The sequence below is a fragment of the Eleutherodactylus coqui genome, chromosome 2 (genome assembly GCF_035609145.1).
Source record: "Eleutherodactylus coqui strain aEleCoq1 chromosome 2, aEleCoq1.hap1, whole genome shotgun sequence".
NCBI lineage: Eukaryota > Metazoa > Chordata > Amphibia > Anura > Eleutherodactylidae > Eleutherodactylus > Eleutherodactylus coqui.
The window spans coordinates 197,084,205-197,105,262 of NC_089838.1; the positions used below are offsets into that span (position 1 = coordinate 197,084,205).

Consider the following 21,058-nt stretch of genomic DNA (forward strand, 5'->3'; position numbering starts at 1 on the left):
TTTTATGGAAACTGTAGCCTCATTTGTACAGCACATTTTCCTTGCTATGGTCATCAGATGAAGTTATTATCTTTTATGCCTGACTTTGTTAATTGTTTTTCACATTTAGGACCACAAATATACTTATCGGGAATATTCAGTTACCATAAGATGTTGGATGTATGATATGTAATATGGCATGAACGGCTAGTAACTGTAACGCACATCCATCCGGACAAGCATATCTGACAAGAGACGAAGTGGTAAATCATTTTCCCAGCATTACTGTCACTTTGTTTTATTATATTTATATTACATTGTACATACTATGTTTTTCACGGACAAAAAGTGCATTTAACATTGTTTAATAACTCAAAGAAATCTGGTTTGTGTCAATGGGAATCCTAAGTGGAAGTCCAGAAGATATCCCCACTCTTCTGGATTTAGTTAATGAGCATTCCCAGACAGATAGTGACCTACATTAACATGTTCCATGCCTGCAGCTCTGTTTATCCACCAAAATATTTTATGAGTCAGTGTTCCTAGCATTGACCCTTCACAGAGTGAAGTCACCAAGGGGGACCTCAGCAGCACTACGTACATGACTGCCTTTCTATCTGGAGAAGTCTTACTAAGGAGAATATGCTGGAAAGGCTGTAACTCATTTGCAAAGACTTAACCAGTGACTGGAAAGGTGACTCAAATCTAAAAGGCTAGAATGCCCAAATAGATTTCTTTGTATTTGCTTCATAGAATAATCCAGACTAACACAGAATAGTCCAAGTGGTGCCCTAGATGACATTCATGTTCCTTTATTTTCACAGCTGCGACCTATTTAGATTCATATTCTCTAACTTTTTATTAAAAACATTAGAAAATAAATGCAGTAGAGATGCCTGTCTTGTGCTGCCATGCAAGTAACACTATTTTACGGGAGAGGTTATAAACCCATTGACAACTGTGTCTGTCAACTTCCATTCACTAAAGCCCTATTTACACGGCTGAGAAAATCACGCGAGTTCTGCGCCTTTTCAGAATGGACAGAAGTCGCACAGTGTATTAACCCTATTGTTTTCAATAGGTTACCTTACACAGGCATTTCCCCTCTTGCGCTGATAGTTCGCAATGGTAAAACTGAAGGAGGTCGTATTTTCATAAGATTCACGTACGAGAATAGGACTTGCAATGTGCTGTGCGTGTTACGCCCAAGAATCTCAGGTGCAACTCGCTATGTAAATTAATTAAGACATTCCAGGGGCAGTGAAATCTGTCTTCTGGATGTCATTGTATCACCTGAAAGACTCATTATATGCAGCACACGAGACAACCATCATTTGAAATAAGAACGTCAAAAATATACAACATATTAACTTTAGCGCATAATGCCTGCCACTTTTTTTTCGATGGTGTCAACAACATATGATAATGATAGAACTCTGTATACAGCGCACGAGCCTGTCTGTATGACTACGTGAACTCTGTATAATGTTTTACAACTATTTTGGTAACTGCAGTCTCTCCTAGTCTTAAATATATTTTAAATATGTTCCCCATATACTGGCATATGTAGCTGACATATTAATGGCAATATGCTCGGGGGAAGTGGTTCATCTGGGGGGTGGAGGCGGTGGTCTCCCTTACATTACATCTGCTGCTTTTGTTAACTTGTGTTGTAAGATCCATTCCCTCTGCCCCCGTCTCCCTTCACAGACAGACCTCACTGACATGGGGTATCTAAAAATACAGAAATGTTACAAGCAGTTGGAGCATGGTCCATGCAAACCAATCACAAGTCCTGCTATCCATAGCACCCAATCCAGCCCCTGCTCATTATCTCACTGGGGATTAGAAAATACTCATCTTAGTTGTATATGGTCATGGCTAAGGCATTCCTGGGAGTCCATGCCTCTGACGTTTGGGGGCAGGGAAGTGGAGAGGAGACTAAAGAGGGAGGGGGATCAGTTTTCTTTAAAATCATCTCCATCCAGGACTCCACACTTTCAAACAAGTTGCTAAATCCCTCTGCTCTCAGCTGTCTCTCCTGCTGTTTTTTCCTGTTGGCTGGGACATCTTTATCTCTTGGGTCGTCTTTCTTGCTACATTATTTTACATCTGTCAACTTTCTCCTAGTTCTGCTTCATTTATCTGTGCACCTCTGCTTTTCCACAAAGAAAGGATTCCCTGAAAGGAAACAGAAGACAGGAAGGAGAAGAAAGGTGGAAGCCTATTGCACTGTGATAACTCTCGCAGGCCTCCCAGCTCGCTCCCACCACTGAGGGGGCGTGAAAAGGGTTAACCAGAACTTGCCAAGAAACATCTCACTGTTTCCAACAAGAGGACGAATAATAAGGGAACTAATTTGATTGTTGAGCTCTGTTTCAGCAGTTTGAACTCGATTTCACAGTGTGGGTTTGGATCCAGCAGTTTTTACACCCTCTCTTTTCTCCACCCTTGTTGATCCCCATATAAAAAGCAGAAAGCTCCAAATAAAAAGTCACCATGAGCACTAATGATTACTACGACCAACATCAGCAGTACCAGGGTGAGGACGCAGACGAGATGCCAGCTACAGAGAAAGACCTGGCAGAAGATGCCCCCTGGAAGAAGATCCAGCAGAACACCTTCACAAGGTGGTGCAATGAGCATCTCAAATGTATGAACAAGCGCATAGGGGACCTTCAGAAAGACCTAACTGATGGCCTCAAACTCATAGCCCTGCTTGAGGTCCTGAGTCAGAAGAAGATGTACAGAAAGTATCACTCTAGACCAAACTTCAGGCAGATGAAGCTGGAGAATGTCTCTGTGGCGCTGGAATTCCTGGATAGAGAACATATCAAGCTGGTGTCTATAGGTAACGATGTGTGTTCGTTAACTGATACTCTGCTAACATTGTTAAATACTGAAGAAGATTTAATAGAAAAAAAAAATAGCGAACAGCTTAGAAAAATGTGGGTAGCTACAGCAGGTTATAATATTGAGCTGCTGTAATCACTAGTACAAAATATTTTCTGTACAGTGAGAATATGTCTTTTCTCTCCTCTGTGTCATACAGATATGTGCGCCAATACTTTTTTAATAATATGGCGGGTACCAATTTACATAAATTATGCATAGATTCTTCAATTTACATGGCCATTCATTGCAAGGGGAAACTAATTCACCAGGTCAAGGTATGCCACCTGTAACTTGCAGGCTAACGCGCACCAATTTCCTTAACAAGGCTCAGGACTCCTGAAGAATGTGGTGCTAGCTAGTGAACAATGCCGGCTTGTACCTGTATTCCTCTCCATCACATTCCTAAGAGGAGACAGGATTGAAACCTTTAAGGGTAGATTTATACGTGGTATAAAAATGCAGCACAAACAAATCTGCTGCAAAATCCGTATGTAAGACGTGCAGATTTGGGGGCAGATTTGCTGTGGATTCCATAAAGTATGCAATCCACAGCTATCCTAAAATAAAAATCCCAAAGAAATCATATAATGGCAGACTAAATGGACCATGTGTTCTTTTTCTGCTGTCAGTCTCCTGTTGGTGGATAATTTTCATAAACTAGTCGTACTTGATGTAATTTGAAAGCCACACCCCCTTTAACCTTTAACTGCTGGCAGAAATGATGACTGTGGATTTGTATTAGAAAAAGTGCTGGAGGCCTGCATAAATACTGTGCTTAGTACCAATATAATATTTTTCTAAGCAATTATACCCCAAAATTGGCGTGACTGTGTTGATAAATTCCCACCAGTTGTGCTGACATGGACTGATACAGCTGTGTACTTATAGGTATATGACTACAGTTCCAAATATTTTCCTTTCAATCTTTGTCCATTTTATATGAGTTAATATACATTTGCTTCATAATGATTCTGTATCACAATAATGGAGGCTTCACATGAGCCTATGCGCTGCAGAGTATTTGCGCACGAACAAGGATTGAAAAGATAGATTTGCCTGCTTGTCTGCATATGGTACTGTACTTTTTGTGCACACAAGCCCAGTTAACACGTGCGCGACATACCCTTTCCATGGATTAAAAAGCTAATTAGCCTAATGAGGTCCAAATGTGTTCTCCCTGTGCTTTGCGCAGTGTTTCATGCCTCTCTTTGCATATTTGCACACCTTCCATAGACTTCTATAGGACCTTTGTTGTGCAAAATGCAGGAAAATAGAGCAGGTTATACTTTTCACAACGTGTGCAAAACGCGCTCATGAGAAAGAACCCATTGAAGTCAATGGGTTCTAATCTGTGTTTAGCGCATAAATATTTTATGCGTGCAAAAACACGGGCAAATATGCGCTTGTAAAAAAGCCATACAACATGGTTTCCAACTCTAGCATAATCCCTTCAGAGAGCAGGTGGGATTTAGCAGGAGTCGACTGTCTCACTATGACACTACAGGGTTGTGTGTGATTCCAGGGAAGCCTTTTCATATAGTGCTGTAAGATCACCATAGAACATTTCTGCAGTCAGCTTTTTATTGTGTCAAGTGGCTATAACGAGGGCAATAACGAGAGTGTACATTACACTTATGGGCTCAGAGAAGCTAGCACACTGTATAAGAAAGGGCTACTTGGTGCACACATAGAATCAGAAGACTCGCCTCTTACTCCATTCATTTCATCGGGACTGCCGGGATACATGAGCACCAAGCACTCGGATGTTTCCATCAGCCACATTGAAATGAATGAAGTGCCAACCATGCATGCTCAGCCAGTGCTCCATTCCTTCTGACGTCACTGTGGAGGGGGAGAAGACACCCCTATAGTGACAAGCAGAGGGGGACACAGGAACCCAGTTCTAGAGATTGGCTGGGGTCTTAGCAGTGAGACCACCCCCAATCAGCAAGTTATCAGGATATGGAATAACTTGAAATATTGGTACAACACCTTTAAGTCATTGTATAAGCCTATCAGTATAAATAGTACATTGAGACAATGAAATGAAATATAGTTAGTTCAGTGGAAAATGTAATCAGAGATTAACTAACGGGCAAATGTGTATTTGCTTTACCTGCAAATTCAATAGATTGGGATCTGCAATTTGTTCGGAATTGAGAGAATAAAGCAGATAGATAGATGAAAAGATAGATGGATGGATGGATAGATAGATACAACAATGACTAGAAAGAGAATCTGTACATTTTTGTTTTTCATTTCTTTTTGAGGTTTATTACAGTAAATGTAGCATTTTTCCTGAAATGTCTTAATATAGCTTTATAAAGTAACTCCTCAGCCTTCCTTTTTTATTGTATAAATCTGGCCCTCCACACGCAGACATGTTTGCAGTTTAATTTTATTATCAGCGGGAGGATTAGGAGGGCGGAAGGATGAACTTCAACTTAAATATTTCCGTATGCCTCTTCTTTATGTTGCTGCACACAGCTCCATTTATAACTCCCCATAAACATGACTACTCCATATGTCTTTAGTTGATACCTCATTCTTACTACTGACACTACAAGATGTTGGCTGACGTTAAACATGCACTGCTCTACCCAAAATCTGTAATCTAGTGTCTCAACAGTTAAATTAATTTTTCTTCAAAGCCCTGAATAGCTTTTTCCTTCTGTCTGAGGCTTCATAATATGTTATATGTCATATGCCAACAAATCAGAAAGTTTACAAAATCGGCAATGCTAATGTTAGGGTCCTTTTACAGATCATCTGCCCATACAACAGGCGCTGACTGACAATGAGCACAGGCAGATGATGTGCTGTATAGGGATGCATGATTAAAGGGGTTCTCCAGTTGTCAACTATTGATGGCCTATCTTCAGGATAGGTAATCATTAGTAGATCAGCAGGGATCTGCTCCCAGGACTCCAGCTAATCAGCTTGGGCTAGTGTGCTCATGCGCTGAGCTGATATCTGCAGAAAGCAAACAGCTACTTTCTCAATTCAGTGTCCTAACTCGGTATTACAGGTAAAGATCCTATTCACTTCAATAAGATCAATGCATGTAATATCACGTCTGACCACAGCAGTGAGAATGGAGCTGTCTGCTTCCTGTAAAAATCAGCTCAGCACATGAGCACACTAGCCCCAGCTGATTAGCTGGAGTCCTGGGTGCAGATCCCCGCTGATCTACTATGACCCATCTTGAAGATAGGCCATCAATAGTTTACAACTGAACAACCCCTTTAATATGAATGTTTGTATCCATACAGCTATCATTGGTTGGCTGCACATCATCCTGTTCACATGGGGAGATGTGCAGCTGACCAGCGAGTATTTATATGATTGGGCAAACAAACATTCCGGTGAACATTCATGTTGATGTAAAATGCGCTGTATAACCCTGGGGAGTAGAGTTCAAATACTGAGGCAGTAGGCAGTTTTTAGATTTGCATTGGATTGGCTTCCAATTGGTGAGCTCACTGGTAGATCAGCAGGTTACTTATAGACTTATCATAGGGACGGAAATTCTAAGCTCAAAAGGGGCATGAGAGGGTCAATACAATTTCTTTCTCTCCAGTTGCTTATATAACACCAATTCATTGCTTACTAGAAGATATTAGTCCCCAATAGGGATCGCAGTCTAATTCATCTATCACAGGCACATTAGGAAGTGCGCCACACAAAAGCATGTATCATGTATGTTGCTTTTTTTTCTACAAACGCCAGTTGCTGGAGGATTCTTCAAATTCCACCCACTTAGTTCTATTCTACTGAAAGAATTCCACACACCCCATACCTCGCCCCCTGCTGCCAACATACTTTCAGATATATAAATAATGGCAATAGAGCTGGCCATACATGCCAGGATCCTTCTGACGAGAGGATCAGTAAAGGTATCAGGCCGTGGACAAAGAGCCTCTGTCAATAAGCGCTCAGTATTATAAGGAATTGTTCAGCCATGAGACATCCTCACATCTTCCTGGACATGGACACCTTAAGGCCTTATTCACATGAGCGTTTTATCATGGCAATAAAACGCTGGTTGACAATTGCAACCATCTAGAGTGTTAGCTCTCGCCTACGACCTGAAGGTTGCAAGTTCGATTCCCGCATGATTCAGGTAGCTGGCTCAAGGTTGACTCAGCCTTCCATCCTTCCGAGGTCGGTAAAATGAGAACCCTGCCTGGTGGGGGGTAATAAGTAATAATTACCTGAAAGCGCTGCAGAATAAGTTGGCGCTATACAAATACCAAGATTTATTTATTTATTTTTATCTAAAGCATTAGATTCCAATGCATTAGTTCAGATGGGTGATTTTGCGGTGTGTAAAATCAGCCATCTGGAAAAAATAGCAACTACAGTGCCGATTCCGGCGGCTGCTTTTGCGCGGTCAGAAAAGCTAGGACTTGTCCTATCTTTTGGCCACAAGTAGCCAATAAGAGCTGCTGGCAGGCAGAGGGGGAGGAAGTTTAGCACGACTAGTTCTGCTAAGCTCTCACCCTGTCCCGCCCCCTCTTCTTGTTGACAACTAGCAAGGGGGGGATAGGGGAAGGCAGTTTGGCACACTAGCTCTGCTAAGCTCCCGCCCCCTCCCTTTGACAGCTGCTAGCAAGGGGAGGAGAGGGGCAGGGAAAGGGGAGGGATTTTAGCAAAGCTGAACTCCCTTCCCTTGCCGATGGTATTCCGGGCTGCGGCGTATATACATCGTAGTCGGCTGTCTGAATGGGCGAGAAAACGGGAGATGTACTGCAACTTAGTCGCGGCTGTCTCTCTCCCATGTGATTTTCGGCAGCGAAAATCGCAGTGCTCGTCTGAATAAAGCTTAATTTCTTAAAATCTGCAATCATCTCTCTACTAGGACACCTTTTTAACTTACAACTACATGAGTTTAATAAATGATTCTTTACATCCGAAATGCGTATGCATATTAATGAAATGACTAGTTCACCTATTTGATAGACTTGGTAGGATTACATATAACCATTTACCACCTATAAGAGCAGAATTTTCTACAAATATTCTCATGTATTTGTAATGTAGCGGGTACGAGTTGAGAGGAGCGCTACTAATGGTGCATTCATTGGGATTTAGTGTCAATAATTTGTAACACAAGTTATGGCCCTTTTACACGGACCAATTACCGGGCCCAAATGTTCCTCCAAAAGCTCGTTCGCCCAACAATCTGGCCATGTAAAAGGACCAACAATCAGCGAGCAATGCTTGCTTGTTGGCTGATCAGTCAGTTTCAGCAAACATAATAATGTTCGCTGATCATCTGCACATTTCCAGTGTAAACATGGAGATGTACAGCCAGCCTATGGGGCCAATTCTCAGGCCATGTGATACAGAATACGAAATAATCACCGATCAACATGCGTTTCGATTGCTACTGTTGGGACAAGAAACGGGCTGGTCTAAAAGGGGCAATAAGTAATGTGTAATGCTTATGAATAGAAATGTTGACTGGTATCAGCAGCGTTATCTACAATGATTTCTCCATAGGCACAGAGCAGGAAGAGATAAGCTCTGCCTGTGCCCCTACCCCCAACTGTGAGGGAACGTGACAGGTGTGTGTGACACAGAGCAGGGATGTCATTACTGATATAGCTGACATTTTGTATGAGAACAGAATGAACAAGCCGGCAGGACCAAGGATTATAGATTACTTTCTTGTAACTTATATTTTATATCCTAAACCTATATTTTCCAGCAACCATAAAAATGTAGCAGGAGCTGTGTTAACACTACGTGTACCAGTTCTCAGACCAGGCATCTATGATATTGACTGGGTGATTGAGCTCTTACATGTGATATCCCAAAATACTATTGCAACTGGTGTCCATAAAGTGGTCATACCGTAGATAGAAGACAGTTATACAAAGCATGCCTGTAACCTCTGTATAAGTATAGAATGTCTGTATACATCTCAAGCCTCTGCACTCCTTGAAATGGCACAGAGCACTATTTGTGACACTCGTAATCCTCCTCAATACAAATGTCTTGGATGCTTATAACCCCGAGGAGACCCAACCCTCGTACGTGTGAAATATTACAAACATAACATGCATTTGATATAGCATTGCTAACTGTCCCTATGAATAGTATTCTCATGCACCCAGCAATAGAACATAGATATAGTGCTATCTATACATGCAACAGAATCATCCCCAGTACTATAAAGACTATAACCACTATAGAAGACCTGAAATTACAACACTGACTATAAGGATTACTGTCGTGGCGAGCTATGGATGTAATGTTGTAGGCTAGCAGCATCTTGTATTCCAGTGAGGTTGGTTAGATATGGACTCGGCATGCAGAATACTAGCATTCCTCTGCTGATCCTCTATGTAATGCTCTTCTCTCTGGGGGCTCATTGCCGACACTGATTTGCATGCACCATTTATTTATATAGCACCGATAATGTATGGTGTGTTTACTGATTTACTACATTACAGGCAAGTAAAAGAGGACAGGAAATTGGTGGAATAATCAGTATATTGTGGTGAGATGATGGGAAAATAAGGGTAGTTTTACACAGCATGACTTTCGAGCCAACAGCCATCCCAAAAATGATCGCTTCTGTGTTTTCGCACAGATGCAAAAATCGCACTCTGCCTCCATTTAGCGAGCAATTATCACTTCTTATTATCGCCTGCCTCCATTCACAGTAAACAGGCAGTTATTCATAGATGACCGACTGCCTGTTTACACGGGCCCATAGTTGTTAGGTTTTTTGCCTGTGTAAAATGAATGATAAGTGATGGATTATTGTTCGTTGTTCATTCCTTGGTCGTAATTGCACCAAATGATTAGCGTTCGGCTTCACACGATTGAACGCTAATTATTCTATGTAAAAGGCCCCTAAATGAACACTTACTCAAAACAATCCATACACTATAGCCTAAGGGCTCCTTCACATAGGCAATGCGATTCTCGGGCTGCAACGTGGCCGAAAGTCGCATGAACAGGAGGCAGCTGCGACCAAGTCGCGGCTGCATCTCCTGTTTCAATGCTCGTTCAGACGGGACGGGAATACCGTCGTGCGCGGGTAGAGAGTGTAGCTCTGCTAAACGTCCTCCCCCTCTCTGCCCCCTTACTGAATGCTGGCAAAGATAGGGGGCGGGGCAAGAGCTAGTATGGTAACTTCCCACACCTGCCGGCAAGGTGCGGGAGCGGGATAGGGCGGGTGATTAGCACACTAACTCCTGCCCTGTCCCGCCTCCTCCCTTTGCCGGCAGCCATCAAGGAGTGAAAAGGTGGAGGGAGCTTCGTTTGTCGGCAGCTTCCATAGGAGACTATGGGACTGACCGACGTATTCTGTCCAAAAGATAGTCACCGTAGCAATGAAATCCTTTTTCAACTTTAATGAAACTTGTCACCGAAAGGACCAAAAATAATAAAACTTAGCTTTTATTGATTTTTAAATAATAAAAAGGCGTCCTTATATTTTCTCATATGTGCTAGAAGTCACACAATAATTAAAAACAGTAGGGCTTAGATATATAGATGAACACTGCTCTGTCCCAACAATCTAGGTGCATTAGCCGGGAATCGAACCCGGGCCTCCCGCGTGGCAGGCAAGAATTCTACCACTTCTACCACTTTTGTATTCCCTGATGTCTTTTTCTATCCAGGGTTACTCAGATTTCTATTTGTCAATGACTTGCACCACCAGATGTTTATTAAAGTGTGGTGAAGCACTCACTGTCAATGACCTTGAACACTTTTAATTCACTATCACAGGGTAGGCCTGATGTCCTCTGATTAGTCACGGTACAGTGATGTCTGTTAATTTACAGTCAGTAATATTGTACCTGACACACACATTTACTAGTACTGTCGTCCCATTTATAACAGTTGCTCATTAATATTGCTTGGGTCGTATTTGTTCTTATTATTTCTAGAACAATATCGCGGTGATTGATTTATATAGAAATCACCCCGATATGTCACCATTAGGTGTTAGGTCCGGAGTATGTTTTTGTATAACGCAGACCCAAGCTTATATTGGCTTGATACTCTATGGTATTCCCTTATGCCTATGACTGATCGCATGAGCCATTCATTTCTTATGGCTCATGTGATTATATACCAAGGTTAATTGCAACCAGACGACAGTTTCAGTGATTATCAAGGATAGAGATAAGTTGTTCCAAATAATAGTGTGTTTTCAATATGTTCTCTCTCCTACTTATACATAGGCTCTATTCCGGAGAGATGATGCTCCCACTTGTATAAGTGATTATTACAGGTAGAACGTATATAAGATGAATAAAGACAGTGGCTGCATTAAATGGAACAGCTGCAGTATTCATCTATGAGCTACTCATCCTTCAGGATTTAAATAGCTGCAATAAAATGCTCTGTCCCAACAATCTAGGTGTATTGGCCGGGAATCGAACCCGGGCCTCCCGCGTGGCAGGTGAGAATTCTACCGCTTCTACCACTTTTGTATTCCCTGATGTCTTTTTCTATCCAGGGTTACTCAGATTTCTATTTGTCAATATGTTCTCTCTCCTACTTATACATAGGCTCTATTCCGGAGAGATGATGCTCCCACTTGTATAAGTGATTATTACAGGTAGAACATATATAAGATGAATAAAGACAGTGGCTGCATTAAATGGAACAGCTGCAGTATTCATCTATGAGCTACTCATCCTTCAGGATTTAAATAGCTGCAATAAAATGCACATAGATAGTTTGGTGGTAGCCCAGAATGAATTCTAGGCTATCACCTATATCCAATGCCCTTTTGGATAAATCTCTGTCTCTGTATATGCAGTCTGTTGTGATGCACCAACAGCTGCTGACTAGAGTAATAATGATAGACTCTGTCTGTTATAGTTGTAGTTGTATATGTCTACGTGGGTTGCATTATGATGAACATACAACCCCCACATAGATTAGTTCTTATGGAGAGAATCGGCCCATGGAACCTATCCCTCCCTCTCCATCTACGCGTTTCCACAACCTTGGAGATGGTTGCTTCCTCAGGATGGAGCTAACCTAACATGACCAGCCTCTCAGGCTGTCAGGATGTAAAATGAGCAGAGATGGTAAGTGTTGCTATCCCAAGGGTTCTTATACCCAAGGCTCCGCCTACTTCAGGGCGGGGCTTGTATTGTAGGAGTGAATCAGGCTGCAGTCCAATATGTCTCACATTTCCCTTGCACTCATTTATATGCGCTTATTCGAGTATTACACTTGGCTCCTCCTCGCAACGTAATCACGTAATCCAGGAACATGTCATGGACCGCAGCGTAGGCTGCTCTGTTTGACTGTCCGATCACGTGATGTCATGACGTGCGGGGGGCGTGTTAGACCGGAGGTCCGATCATATACATTTTCCTTATACTCATCTGTAAGTGCTTCTTCGGGTGTTTCCTCCCCGCAGCGTGATCAGCGATCAAAGGACATGTCATAGAACGCAGCATGAGCTGCTCCGTTCTGACTGTCCGATCGCATGATGCCATAGCGTGCGGGGGGCGTGTCAGACCGAAGGCACGATCATGTGATGCCGTGACGTGCGGGGGGTGTGTCCGCTGGCCTGGCACTCCGATCACGTGACATCATGACGTTCGGAATGTCTATTGGCCTGATCATCCGGTCCCCTGCTCCTGTAAGTTACAGATGGGCGTGTCAGACCGAAGGCACGATCATGTGATGCCGTGACGCGCGGGGGGGTGTGTTCCGCTGGCCTAGCACTCCGATCACGTGACATAATGATGCTCGGAGCGTCTATTGGCCTGATCATCCAGTCCCCTGCTCCTGTAAGTTACAGATGGTATTAAATATTCAACCAGCTGTCTCACAGGAGACTCTTAGGGATCGCAGCGAACATTTTAATCGTTCATTCGCCTAAACCTGTGACACATAGTTGGACATATTCCTCAGACTGGTAGTCACCCAGTCATACAACGCGCGGAAGATTGGTATCTTTACCGCACCTAGCGATTATCTCACCGAAATTGTGTGTCACTTCGGTTGTACACCTCAAGTGATATATCCGTTATAAGTAATTAGCATATTTTAGACTGCAGCATAATTATTCATGAACACTACAAGACGTTAGTAATCCACCGCCTGATTATATATGTGGCAAAAACATTTTCTCTGTTTTTGATATTATGAATCTCGCATTCTGTGACCAGACAGCTGATTCTCTCTCAAGATCAGAGTGTTTGCTTCATCCATAGGGGGTAATAATGGGAATCAATGTCTCATATATGCAAGGACGCATGCTTTATAGACGATGAGGTTTATTCTATTGTCAATATCATCAGTTTTTACGTGAGACCATCAGATCAACTTCATATCGATTCTTTTGGGGACATTAATCTCCTTTTACCTCATAGACGAGTCAAAAACAAATGTTACTCATCATTTAGGGATTACGGAGGAATTCCACTATATTGTCTCGCCAATCTTCAAACATCCCCTCTTCACTGTGGCCTAGTTTTAGTTCTGTATTATACTATTTTCAGACGAATGATGCAAAGGAGAGACATTCATTTAAACCCTTAGGATGGATGGTTTCAAGTCTATATATCCATCCGCACTCTTTTTGTAAAAGCTTCCGGTCCAGATTTCCTCTCCGTCCATTTGGCTTAATCATTTCAATTCCTCGGAAGGTAAGTACATCCGGATTGTTTCCGTGCTTGTCCCTAATATGGTTTGCCACACTAGTTTGTTCCCCCCGATTTATGTTCCCTATATGCGCTAATACCCTCCTGCGCAGTTGTTGAGTTGTTTTCCCTACATAATCGAGGGGGCAGGGACACGATGCTACGTAGACCACACCACTGGTTTTACAGTTGATGTAATCACGTATTTGATATACTTTTCTGGTCGCAGAGCTTACAAAAGATGATCCCCTTTGCATATATTTGCATGCCTTACAGCCTGCACATCTGAAAAAGCCTCTTGGTGGATTACCTGTTACCCAAGTTTGAAGTGTGTTTGGTGTTGATAGATGGCTCCTAACTAGTCGGTCCCTTAAATTCCTGCCCCTTTTGAAGGTTATCAGGGGTCTCTCAGGTAGGTGTTGTGCTAGATCTTTATCTTTCAAAAGGATTCCCCAATGTTTGTTTAGAATCTGTCTTACTTCAGCTGAGTGATCGTCATAAGTACCGATTATCCTTATTTTGCCGTCTCCTTCTTTGCTACTTTTATGTTGCAATAAGGTTTCCCTATCCAGATTTTTTACGTGATCACTCGCTATTGAGATCACTTCTTCTGGATAGCCTCTCACTTCAAAACGATGTGCCATTTGCTTCATCTTTTCCTGGAAGTCTTCCTCCCGGGAACAATTCCGTCGCGTTCTAATCATTTGCCCCTTCGGAATCCCCTTCTTCAGGGGTATTGGGTGGTGGCTATTATAATGAAGCAAAGCATTCGTTGCAGTGGACTTACGAAAGATTGTTGTTTCCAGAGTTCCTCTTTCGGTTTTTTCAATACATAGATCCAAGAAATTGATGGATATTGAGTTAATCTCTGCCGTAAAAAACAGGTTCAGACTATTCCTGTTCAGGCGTTGGACAAACTCCAAAAATTTTTCTTCGGATCCGGTCCACAATATGAGGACGTCATCTATGAACCTAATCCATAGGTCCACAGATGACGTCCACTCCTCATTCTCCTCGCTGAAGACAGTTGTTTCCTCCCACCAGCCCAGGTACAGATTTGCATAGCTGGGGGCACAAGGGCTCCCCATAGCTGTGCCCCTGAGCTGGTGGAAGTGTCTTCCTTCGAAGAGGAAGAAATTTTTTTGCAATACGAATGAGAGGAGTTGAAGTAACAGATGGTTATGAGGTCGATATTGTATCCCTCTCTGGTCGAGATAGTATTTGGTAGCGCAGAGGCCCCCCTCATGGGGTATTGAACTATAGAGTGCCTCTACGTCCAAGCTGGCCAATTTGGTTTCAGATGATAAGGACAACCCTTGTAATTTTCTGAGGACATCAGTTGTGTCTTGAATGTATGTGGGTAAGGCCTCAACAAATGGTTTCAGTATCCTATCTAGGTATTTACTTACTCCCTGTGTGAGGCTATCAATACCCGACACAATCGGTCTACCTTTTAGTGGTGATAAACCCTTGTGCACCTTGGGTAGACTATAGAAGGTAGCCGTTTGAGGGTTTTGAGGTAAAAGGGCATGGAACTCCTTTTCTCCTAGCAGTCCTTCCTCCTTTGCTGATATTAAGATGTCCTTCAGTTCGCTTTGGAATCTATCTGTTGGGTCCCTTGGTAAGATCTCATAATTCTTTCTATCCTTTAGAATGTCCATGCACATTTTTTTATATTTCTCCAGGTCCATTATGACGATATTGCCCCCCTTGTCGGAGGGCTTTATGATAATTTTCGTGTCGCTTTCAAGTGACACCAGGGCCTTTTTTTCACCGGTAGTCAGGTTCTGATATTTGTACACCTTCTCCTTGCCCAGTCTAGCCAACTCTTCATTGACCATCCCCTCAAACAGGTCAACAAAGGGGGTTTCACCTATTGGTGCTGGGTTACTATTTTTAGATTTTAAATCCGTGAAGGGTCCATTACCAGGGATTCTTGTGTTTTCATTTTCAAGGGATTCCAAAGTCCTAAGGGCTTCCAAATCACTGAGATTTAACCCAAGTTCTTGACATTTTTTTCTATCTTGTAGTGAGAAATACTTTCTCCAACGCAATTTGCGTAGGAATAAGGATATATCGCGTGTCCAGCTGAATGCGTCATATTTATTCGTTGGAATGAACGTTAAGCCCTTTCTCAGAACAGATTTTTCATCATCCAATAGTTCTCTCGATGACAGATTCATTATTTGTAGTTCTTCTTCCCCTGAGGATGCTGATACTTCTGTATGGGAAGTGGTATTGCCATTTGGACCATTAAGTGATGTTCCTCTAGAGGTCCCAATGTTAGTTGCTATCTCAGTTGGTAAGGATAGTGCATTATGTGTAGATTTTGATGGTAGTGACAGTCCAGATTGTGAAGACACTCTGGGCCTACTGTATGCCTTTCTGTTCATTACGATGGAATGACCCCTGTCCCCCCCTCTGTTTCGGGTCATGTACTGCATTATAGGTTGCCCTAAAAAATGTCTTTCTTTGGAGCGAGTTCTGTCTCTACCACGTGCCCTTCCTCGGCCTCCCCCTCTTGTTCTACCTCTATTGGAGAAGGTGCCCCTCATGGAGCGCTCGCTACCTGATGCCTCCCCTTCAGATGAACTCATCTCGGATTCTGTGTACGTTCTTATATCGAAGGCTCGGTTATAGGTAAAGTCTTTAAGATCTCTATTGTACTGAAAATGTTTTCTTTCTTTCAGGAAGCCTGTGTATTTGTCTATTGTCATTTTCAATGCATGTTCTCTTTTTTCGAAATCTGCTTCCCCACTAAATTTCTGTACTTCCTTAATTTGATCGTCCAGACTACTCTTATTTTTTTCTAAATTAAGTTTCTCTTCTTCAAGCAGAAGGTTCATCAGTTTAAGCGAGCTCTCCACTGATTCCTTATGCCACTTCTCCATAAAGGGGCCATTTCTCAACCTGGGAGGTGGAGAGATTTGGATTCGTAGGCCTCGGGGTACTATCTTATTCTCTATGTAGTTTGACAATCCCTGAACTTCCCACCAGGACCTTACGAAGTCCTTATATGTCTTAGTCAGAGTCTTGAATGCTTGGTTAATGGAGTTCGTATGTAAGTGTGTCTCCATGTTTTTGTCAGAGAACACAGTTTTTGCCTCTGCTAGCCAGGGGGCGATGTCTATGCCTCCTGTCAGAAAGCCTGCCATTATAGATCAAAATTGTCACCGTAGCAATGAAATCCTTTTTCAACTTTAATGAAACTTGTCACCGAAAGGACCAAAAATAATAAAACTTAGCTTTTATTGATTTTTAAATAATAAAAAGGCGTCCTTATATTTTCTCATATGTGCTAGAAGTCACACAATAATTAAAAACAGTAGGGCTTAGATATATAGATGAACACTGCTCTGTCCCAACAATCTAGGTGCATTAGCCGGGAATCGAACCCGGGCCTCCCGCGTGGCAGGCAAGAATTCTACCACTTCTACCACTTTTGTATTCCCTGATGTCTTTTTCTATCCAGGGTTACTCAGATTTCTATTTGTCAATGACTTGCACCACCAGATGTTTATTAAAGTGTGGTGAAGCACTCACTGTCAATGACCTTGAACACTTTTAATTCACTATCACAGGGTAGGCCTGATGTCCTCTGATTAGTCACGGTACAGTGATGTCTGTTAATTTACAGTCAGTAATATTGTACCTGACACACACATTTACTAGTACTGTCGTCCCATTTATAACAGTTGCTCATTAATATTGCTTGGGTCGTATTTGTTCTTATTATTTCTAGAACAATATCGCGGTGATTGATTTATATAGAAATCACCCCGATATGTCACCATTAGGTGTTAGGTCCGGAGTATGTTTTTGTATAACGCAGACCCAAGCTTATATTGGCTTGATACTCTATGGTATTCCCTTATGCCTATGACTGATCGCATGAGCCATTCATTTCTTATGGCTCATGTGATTATATACCAAGGTTAATTGCAACCAGACGACAGTTTCAGTGATTATCAAGGATAGAGATAAGTTGTTCCAAATAATAGTGTGTTTTCAATATGTTCTCTCTCCTACTTATGCATAGGCTCTATTCCGGAGAGATGATGCTCCCACTTGTATAAGTGATTATTACAGGTAGAACGTATATAAGATGAATAAAGACAGTGGCTGCATTAAATGGAACAGCTGCAGTATTCATCTATGAGCTACTCATCCTTCAGGATTTAAATAGCTGCAATAAAATGCTCTGTCCCAACAATCTAGGTGTATTGGCCGGGAATCGAACCCGGGCCTCCCGCGTGGCAGGTGAGAATTCTACCGCTTCTACCACTTTTGTATTCCCTGATGTCTTTTTCTATCCAGGGTTACTCAGATTTCTATTTGTCAATATGTTCTCTCTCCTACTTATACATAGGCTCTATTCCGGAGAGATGATGCTCCCACTTGTATAAGTGATTATTACAGGTAGAACATATATAAGATGAATAAAGACAGTGGCTGCATTAAATGGAACAGCTGCAGTATTCATCTATGAGCTACTCATCCTTCAGGATTTAAATAGCTGCAATAAAATGCACATAGATAGTTTGGTGGTAGCCCAGAATGAATTCTAGGCTATCACCTATATCCAATGCCCTTTTGGATAAATCTCTGTCTCTGTATATGCAGTCTGTTGTGATGCACCAACAGCTGCTGACTAGAGTAATAATGATAGACTCTGTCTGTTATAGTTGTAGTTGTATATGTCTACGTGGGTTGCATTATGATGAACATACAACCCCCACATAGATTAGTTCTTATGGAGAGAATCGGCCCATGGAACCTATCCCTCCCTCTCCATCTACGCGTTTCCACAACCTTGGAGATGGTTGCTTCCTCAGGATGGAGCTAACCTAACATGACCAGCCTCTCAGGCTGTCAGGATGTAAAATGAGCAGAGATGGTAAGTGTTGCTATCCCAAGGGTTCTTATACCCAAGGCTCCGCCTACTTCAGGGCGGGGCTTGTATTGTAGGAGTGAATCAGGCTGCAGTCCAATATGTCTCACATTTCCCTTGCACTCATTTATATGCGCTTATTCGAGTATTACACTTGGCTCCTCCTCGCAACGTAATCACGTAATCCAGGAACATGTCATGGACCGCAGCGTAGGCTGCTCTGTTTGACTGTCCGATCACGTGATGTCATGACGTGCGGGGGGCGTGTTAGACCGGAGGTCCGATCATATACATTTTCCTTATACTCATCTGTAAGTGCTTCTTCGGGTGTTTCCTCCCCGCAGCGTGATCAGCGATCAAAGGACATGTCATAGAACGCAGCATGAGCTGCTCCGTTCTGACTGTCCGATCGCATGATGCCATAGCGTGCGGGGGGCGTGTCAGACCGAAGGCACGATCATGTGATGCCGTGACGTGCGGGGGGTGTGTCCGCTGGCCTGGCACTCCGATCACGTGACATCATGACGTTCGGAATGTCTATTGGCCTGATCATCCGGTCCCCTGCTCCTGTAAGTTACAGATGGGCGTGTCAGACCGAAGGCACGATCATGTGATGCCGTGACGCGCGGGGGGGTGTGTTCCGCTGGCCTAGCACTCCGATCACGTGACATAATGATGCTCGGAGCGTCTATTGGCCTGATCATCCAGTCCCCTGCTCCTGTAAGTTACAGATGGTATTAAATATTCAACCAGCTGTCTCACAGGAGACTCTTAGGGATCGCAGCGAACATTTTAATCGTTCATTCGCCTAAACCTGTGACACATAGTTGGACATATTCCTCAGACTGGTAGTCACCCAGTCATACAACGCGCGGAAGATTGGTATCTTTACCGCACCTAGCGATTATCTCACCGAAATTGTGTGTCACTTCGGTTGTACACCTCAAGTGATATATCCGTTATAAGTAATTAGCATATTTTAGACTGCAGCATAATTATTCATGAACACTACAAGACGTTAGTAATCCACCGCCTGATTATATATGTGGCAAAAACATTTTCTCTGTTTTTGATATTATGAATCTCGCATTCTGTGACCAGACAGCTGATTCTCTCTCAAGATCAGAGTGTTTGCTTCATCCATAGGGGGTAATAATGGGAATCAATGTCTCATATATGCAAGGACGCATGCTTTATAGACGATGAGGTTTATTCTATTGTCAATATCATCAGTTTTTACGTGAGACCATCAGATCAACTTCATATCGATTCTTTTGGGGACATTAATCTCCTTTTACCTCATAGACGAGTCAAAAACAAATGTTACTCATCATTTAGGGATTACGGAGGAATTCCACTATATTGTCTCGCCAATCTTCAAACATCCCCTCTTCACTGTGGCCTAGTTTTAGTTCTGTATTATACTATTTTCAGACGAATGATGCAAAGGAGAGACATTCATTTAAACCCTTAGGATGGATGGTTTCAAGTCTATATATCCATCCGCACTCTTTTTGTAAAAGCTTCCGGTCCAGATTTCCTCTCCGTCCATTTGGCTTAATCATTTCAATTCCTCGGAAGGTAAGTACATCCGGATTGTTTCCGTGCTTGTCCCTAATATGGTTTGCCACACTAGTTTGTTCCCCCCGATTTATGTTCCCTATATGCGCTAATACCCTCCTGCGCAGTTGTTGAGTTGTTTTCCCTACATAATCGAGGGGGCAGGGACACGATGCTACGTAGACCACACCACTGGTTTTACAGTTGATGTAATCACGTATTTGATATACTTTTCTGGTCGCAGAGCTTACAAAAGATGATCCCCTTTGCATATATTTGCATGCCTTACAGCCTGCACATCTGAAAAAGCCTCTTGGTGGATTACCTGTTACCCAAGTTTGAAGTGTGTTTGGTGTTGATAGATGGCTCCTAACTAGTCGGTCCCTTAAATTCCTGCCCCTTTTGAAGGTTATCAGGGGTCTCTCAGGTAGGTGTTGTGCTAGATCTTTATCTTTCAAAAGGATTCCCCAATGTTTGTTTAGAATCTGTCTTACTTCAGCTGAGTGATCGTCATAAGTACCGATTATCCTTATTTTGCCGTCTCCTTCTTTGCTACTTTTATGTTGCAATAAGGTTTCCCTATCCAGATTTTTTACGTGATCACTCGCTATTGAGATCACTTCTTCTGGATAGCCTCTCACTTCAAAACGATGTGCCATTTGCTTCATCTTTTCCTGGAAGTCTTCCTCCCGGGAACAATTCCGTCGCGTTCTAATCATTTGCCCCTTCGGAATCCCCTTCTTCAGGGGTATTGGGTGGTGGCTATTATAATGAAGCAAAGCATTCGTTGCAGTGGACTTACGAAAGATTGTTGTTTCCAGAGTTCCTCTTTCGGTTTTTTCAATACATAGATCCAAGAAATTGATGGATATTGAGTTAATCTCTGCCGTAAAAAACAGGTTCAGACTATTCCTGTTCAGGCGTTGGACAAACTCCAAAAATTTTTCTTCGGATCCGGTCCACAATATGAGGACGTCATCTATGAACCTAATCCATAGGTCCACAGATGACGTCCACTCCTCATTCTCCTCGCTGAAGACAGTTGTTTCCTCCCACCAGCCCAGGTACAGATTTGCATAGCTGGGGGCACAAGGGCTCC

General features: G+C 42.6%; 1 protein-coding gene across 4 annotated transcripts in view; it reads left to right on the forward strand.

Annotated features, from left to right (window-relative positions):
• The first annotated feature begins 1,989 nt into the window (after positions 1-1,989).
• The window catches only part of FLNC (filamin C), an 85,405-nt gene continuing 66,336 nt past the window's right edge, over positions 1,990-21,058 (forward strand). For 3 of the 4 annotated variants that reach the window (XM_066592176.1, XM_066592177.1, XM_066592178.1), the window contains exon 1: positions 1,990-2,830. In XM_066592176.1, the coding sequence (XP_066448273.1) occupies positions 2,479-2,830 (352 nt within the window). In that variant the 5' untranslated portion in view covers positions 1,990-2,478. The remainder of the gene's footprint in view (positions 2,831-21,058) is intronic. The other variant, XM_066592179.1, reaches the window with a different exon arrangement.